Genomic DNA, 6,461 nt, shown 5'->3' on the forward strand with positions numbered 1-6,461 from the left:
ATAATGTGTTTTATTTGGCAGAATAAGGGAGGAAACTTTAAACAGGAAATTTAATCTCAGACTTTCTGATTTTTCTACCAGACATGTGGAAACATTTCTGTACCAAATGTCTGATTTCAGCTGCAGAGTCGCTGAAGGTCTGAGTTGCTGCGAGTCTTGATGGATAGCATTTGTTCATGAAGCAGACTGAGTTATTAGGATATACAAACGGAGCCCGTGTTGTTTTGTTCCAGCGTGTTCCAGACAGAGGAAAGTGCTCAACAAAAGCCTGAGTCACTGCTAGATTTATGCATGAAACACTCATTTCAGCGCAGGGGGAAATTATCTGCATGCTCTGTATGTGGCTGCTGGTTAGCTTTTATGTGTTTGCATGCGGAGAAATGTTGGCTGTGAAGGAGAGCGTTGTGTTGCTGCAGAATGATGATGATGGTGGTGGTGGTTACAGAGCCTCGTGACCAGCTGTCTGGAAGGTAAAAGTGATGCCATGTTTACGCAGCTTGTCACAGACTGCGGCCTCCAATTATCTCTATAAACGCAACCAAAACATTGTCTGTAACTTCATGACACAATTCATAATTCACGCTCCATTTCCAACTCATTTAGCAGCAGACGGGACCAGCACGAAGACAATAAGCTGATTGATTGGATTATTTTCAGACCGGCGATTATTTGGCTCAGGCAGACAGTCAATGAGAAGCAAATTATGAGATTATCTGAGATTACTTAACAGAAACACAGATTATCTGTTTAATGCTGTCATGTTTTCTTTAAAAGTTCAAAGGTTGAACATTTTTTACTTTTTATTTCAAGTTTTTTTCTAGAAAACTTCTGATATTAATCTGAACATTTCTGAGGTTTTTATGGAACATTTTGACTTTTCAAGCTGATAAATTTCAGTGTTTTTTGTTGAAAATTTATAAGATTAATCTTAAAGTTTGAGTTTTTTCTTGCAAATGTTTAACTTTACAAACTCATCAACTTTAAAGAGTTTTCCCAGAATATTTCTGATATTAATCATAACATTTTTGAGATTTTCTTTTGTAGCAAATTTTTGACTTTTAAAAGTCATAAATTTCCAAATCTTTCTAGAAAATTTCTGAGATTAATTTAACAAAAATAAATTCTAGAAACTTTTCGATTTTACAGACTTATTAACTTCCAAGTTTTTTGTAGAAAATTTCTGGTATTAATCAAAAAAAATTCTGAGGTTTTTTCAACACAAATATTTGACTTTTCAAACTGATAAATTTCCACGATTTTTTTCATTAATAAACTTCCAAGTGTTTCTAGAAAAGAAAGAGATGAATCTAAAAATTTCTGATGTTAATCTAAAAATTTTTGAGTTTTTTTTCCACAAATTTTGACTTTTTGAACTCAAAATTCCACTTTTTTTTTCTAGAAAATTTCTGAGCTAAAACTGAATATTTTAGAGTTTTTTTTAGGAAATTTGCTCTTTTTGTTTCGATGTACAGTGACCCTGATGTCATATTACCAGAGAGCCAATGGAGGGACAGTAAAATGGTTGACATAATTGTCATTCTTCGTTATTAAATGCATTCTTTGGGCATTTTCACTGAAATCTCGACAGAGTTGCAGCAGCCTGTCAGAGATGAAGGCATGGCCAAGTTTCCCAGCATCATTCAGGATGACGGATGAAAGGAGACTTTCAATATTTTCTCGGTGACAGAATGAAATGTGTAAAATGTGTTTCAGAGGAAACGTAGGAACCAAACACCATTTAATCAAAACCAGAAAAACATAGATTCGTTTTCAAGACGGAGTATTTGACTCTTCGGCTTCAGAAGCAGCTGAAGTTAGTTTTAAAAACATTCCTGTTTCTGTCAGATATTCTGTGTTTAAATTAAAGTGATTTTATGTCTCCAGATTGAGATAGATTGTTCAGATTCAACGTCAATAACTTACAAAGTCAATTCAAAAGTTCAACATTCAGCGGTTTAAGAATAACTTTATGGAAAAAACATTATTGACAAAAACCTTGTGCTGTTTTTAGAAGCAGCAGGAAAACAAATGGAAACACAAACAATGTGAATTTTGCATAACATTTCCCCCTTGAAGTCAAATTTTACGTTCTCATTTCGAGCTTCATTGATTTGTGAGCAGCCATTTCAGCCATAACTCCTGTTTTTAAACATGTTTTGATCTCTGTTGGGGTTTTTATCTAAACTTGTGGAGTCGATGAGAAAAGCCTTGAACGTTTCTGCTGCCTGTGAGGTTTGCAGAAAGACGGAGGTAATCATCTATTCCAGTCTGCAGTCTGATATTATTCAGTGTTCAGCAGCGTGTTCATGCATGGCACACAGTCACAGTGTTCTGCAGAGACGTGACATTCCACCCCATTTAAAAAACACCAGATGCCTGTCAGCCTTTTCTTACCAGCCTCCCTCTCTGATCTGCAGGCTCACTTGTGAAATATGCATTTATTAAAGCGCAGTGAAGTCCGCTGACTCCTCTACTGATTGCATTATTACTCGGTGAGCAGCGAGTGAAGCAGCTGGTTCAACTGTGTACCAGTGAGATGTTTCCGAGAGTCGGCTCAGGAAAAGGATCTAAACACTTCAACACAGTTCAGTGCCTTTAAATGCACGGCAACGTTTGTTTTCTCAAGACTGACTCAAGAAAACCGTCTAGAAAACGTACATGCGGGAAAACGGGGAATGGACTCGTTATCCTGAGAAAATGTGAAGTTAACTCGTTATCTTATGAAAAAGATGTTTATATGCAGAAAACGAGAAATTAACTCAAGAAACTGTGAAATTAAGTTATCTCAAGAAAACAATCAGGAAAAGAAATATGTGGAAAACTCAAAATTTACTCATTATCTCAAGAAAACAATCAGGAAATTAACTTGTCATCTCAAGGAAATGCGAAATGAACTCTGTTGCTAAAATACATCTGGAAAAAATATATGTGCAAAACGAGAAATTAACTTATCTCGAGAAAGCAATCACGAAATGAACTCGTTATCCTGAGAAACCTGGAAATGAACTCGACACGTGAAAAATGTGAAAGTAACCCGTTATATAAAAAAAAAACATGTAAAGTCTAAGCAGGAAATGTTCAAAGTTAGGCTAAAAAAACTAAAACAAAATTAGCTGAGCTGTTAGCGCCTTGCTGGATTAGCTGATTAGCTGCTTTCCCATCATTTCAAGCTAATCTGAGCATCAACACAGTTTGACCAGTAAATTCTTCTTTCGTTCCTGTTTATTAAAAAGCTTTTAATCTTTTATTTACCAGTTTTGCATCACAGAAACTTTGCATTATGTTTTCAGCTTTGTTAGTAAGTTAAAAACATGCTGGGAAGCAAAATGTGACGACAGAGGAAAACTAATGGAATAAATTGTAATAATTTATATTTAAACCAAAAGTGTTGCTGTATGCTGAGTAAATCGTATTTCTGTTTATGTAGGAGTAATTTCCTTGCTGTTAACTGGGAGTAATTAAATTTTAAGCGCTTGAATGGCTCCAGTTTGTTGAATGGCTGATCTGAACTGCCGCGCTGGATTGTTGGTGTAATCTGGACTACCTTTCCAAAGTGAAAGGGATTAGCAGGATGTGGTAACCTGAGGGAATGCTGCAGACCTGGTTCCACCTGCCAGGCCCATCCGACTCGGCTTCGGTTCCAGCCAGCCGCTCTGTGATCAGCCGCCATCCAGGCTGCTGATCGCCAAGCCGTAACTGAGCTGGTGCTGCAATTTTATGGAAACATTTTAAAGCTTAGTTTAGTTATTTATCTTCCTCACATTTGTTTTTGGATATTTTTTTGCTTTATTTTGACATTTTTGTAGAAGAATCTACTTTTTTTTAGACAAAAAGATGATTATATATTAGTAATATCAATTTGTTGAACTTGGGTTGTTATGTAAAGTTTTTAGCTTTATTTCATGTTATAATATTATTCCTACATCAAAAATATACCCAGAGTGTTAATTAGGTTTTTTCCACGCGTGTTCGAGAAATCCTTTAATCTCCATGGCAACCATTCAGGGTGCCTAAGCGCTTGGTCTCACTCAGCTCCTCTAGACTAGTGGCAGCAATAATTAGCAAACAACTGGTGGAACTGCATTTTTGCTGAGCTTCTTCTTGTTATTCTTTTAATGGTTGTAAATGGCAGAATGAGAAGCGTTGTTGTCATAACGAGCTGTAGGCGAAGTGCTGAAAAGAGCAGGAGCTTCTTAAAGAGACAGAGGCCCAATTTCAAGGCGTCAAATTTGGAAGACAAATTTTTTTAAGCCATGTTTGATAGACATAAGTAACACTTTTATAACAACTGAAGGCAACAACTTGATTGAGTTATAAAATGGGACTATATGCCTTCAAGGGCCGGTACGACGAGAGTTTATTGGCCCACATGGCAGATTCATATTCAGATCCATATTTCATCCAGATTTTCTTTTCTGAATCTTTCCTTCCACCATTTCTGGAGTAAAAATTTCTTCTTTTTTGGTGGGGCAGCTGTTTACTCTGGTTCTGGGTTGTTTTCTGATTGGACCTTTTAAGCTTTAATCAGTTGTTGTAATGTGTAACCATGGCAACAGGGTGTTAATCAGCAGGGAGCGGCTGATTAACACAGGGAAAGCTGAAATATTTATTTAATTTACCTGTGGAATCAATAAAAAAATTTGTAATTTGAAAACATTTGAGGTTCATAAAATGTGTTTAATTTATCTGAGGTTACATTTTTTTGTGTCTCATGAAAGATACAATTATTTTCACAGTTTGATACTGTGCAGGTGAGAAAATAACTCCAACATTATCAACACGATTAGTTAAATTTTTTAATATTCATGTATATTTTACTCTTTAAATGCTTTTAGAGAAAGAAAATCCTGGTTTCCTGAAATCCATCCATCCATTTTCTGAACACCCTTGTCCCTCAGTGGGGTTGGGAGGGGTGCTGGTGCCTATCTCCAGCTAACGTTCCAGGTGAGAGGTGGGGTACATCCTGGACAGGTCGCCAGTCTGTCGCAGGGCAACACAGACACACACCTAGGGGCAATTTAGACAGACCAATTAACCTAACAGTCATGTTTTTTTTGGACTGTGGGAGGAAACCGGAGTACCCGGAGAAAACCCACGCATGCACAGGGAGAACATGCAAACTCCATGCAGAAAGACCGGGGCCGGGAATCGAACCCAGAACCTTCTTGCTGCACGGCAACAGCTCTACCAACTGCGCCACTGTGCAGCCCGGTTTCCTGAAATGCCCAGAGAAAAAAAACTCTTATCTGTTCATTGTAGCGTTGGATGATTAGCTACCTGGAAGGTAAGAAAATGTTCATTTACAGACCCATTGAGTCTGTAAATGTGACTCAATGGGTGGAACAGAAAAAGCAGCTCAGCGAGGGCCAACTGTGAAAGCCTGACCAGAGGAGACGGCGGCTGTGGAAGCAGGTGTAGAAAATAAATCAATGGCTGGAATTGATCTTGTTAACTTGAGGCAGTGGTGCAAGGCCAATTGCATAAGAGCGCCAAGGAAGCTGGGTCAGGCAGGAAGGAGAGGGAGCAAAGGGCGAGAGGAGAGCAGACGAGCAGAAGAGAAATCCCAAAACGCAGAGGACAAAATATGAAATCCATAAATAAATAAATAAATAAACCACCTTTTTTCCCTGCAGCCTTGGAGCAGGAAGGATGAGGGCTGCTTACTGACTGTGAGTGGATTTGTTGTTTGTTTGGCAGAGATCCGGGAAGCGTTTAAGGTGCTGGATCGTGATGGAAACGGGTTCATTTCCAAGCAGGAGCTGGGAATGGCCATGAGGTCTCTGGGGTACATGCCCAGTGAGGTGGAGCTGGCCATCATCATGCAGAGACTCGACATGGACGGTGAGTCATGGCCGCACTCAGCCGCACAAACCTATTCACGCTGCATCACCTCCACAAATGGAAAACAGCTTATTGTTGTACAGTCACAAAAACACCAAATACTACCAAGTACAGCTTTTAGTGCAAATGTCTTAGTGCACTTGAAGTAAGACAACAGTAACTTAAAAGTAACTTTGCATTAAATTATAGTAGCTTGTTTTCATGTACGTCACAGAAAATGTGAACGTTTTAAGTCGAGAATTACTTAATATTGATGAAAAAATACTAGTTCCATTGGCAGGTTATTTCATTTGATGTAAGTGAAATAATCTGCCAGTGGAACTAGAACTTGGTTGCTAGGTAACAGCCTGGGCTCGGCTGGGGTTGCTAGGTAACGGGGCAGTGGAACATTATACCAGGGCAAATAGAACTTTGTAATCAATATTTAAGACTTATTTATTTAAAATAAGCTCCTATTTCTTGCTGAAATTTAGTTTTGTCTAATTTTAAATTCTCTAAGATATTTTAATTAAAAAATTAGACCAAAATTATTTGGTAAGAATTGGTGTTTTCACAATAAAAGCATAATTTTTTGTGCATATCTTAAAAACTTAAACATAAATGTAAAAATACACAATTTA

General features: G+C 37.7%; 1 protein-coding gene across 4 annotated transcripts in view; it reads left to right on the top strand.

The window, feature by feature from the left end:
• caln1 (calneuron 1) overlaps positions 1-6,461 on the top strand; it is an 83,558-nt gene that overhangs the window by 33,510 nt on the left and 43,587 nt on the right. For all 4 annotated transcript variants that reach the window (XM_015033018.1, XM_015033027.1, XM_015033010.1 and 1 more), the window contains one exon: positions 5,698-5,841. In XM_015033018.1, coding sequence (XP_014888504.1) covers positions 5,698-5,841 — 144 coding nt within the window. The remainder of the gene's footprint in view (positions 1-5,697; positions 5,842-6,461) is intronic.

The sequence above is a fragment of the Poecilia latipinna genome, unplaced genomic scaffold, assembly GCF_001443285.1.
Source record: "Poecilia latipinna isolate Pla-1442-1.1 unplaced genomic scaffold, P_latipinna-1.0 Scaffold15, whole genome shotgun sequence".
Lineage (NCBI taxonomy): Eukaryota > Metazoa > Chordata > Actinopteri > Cyprinodontiformes > Poeciliidae > Poecilia > Poecilia latipinna.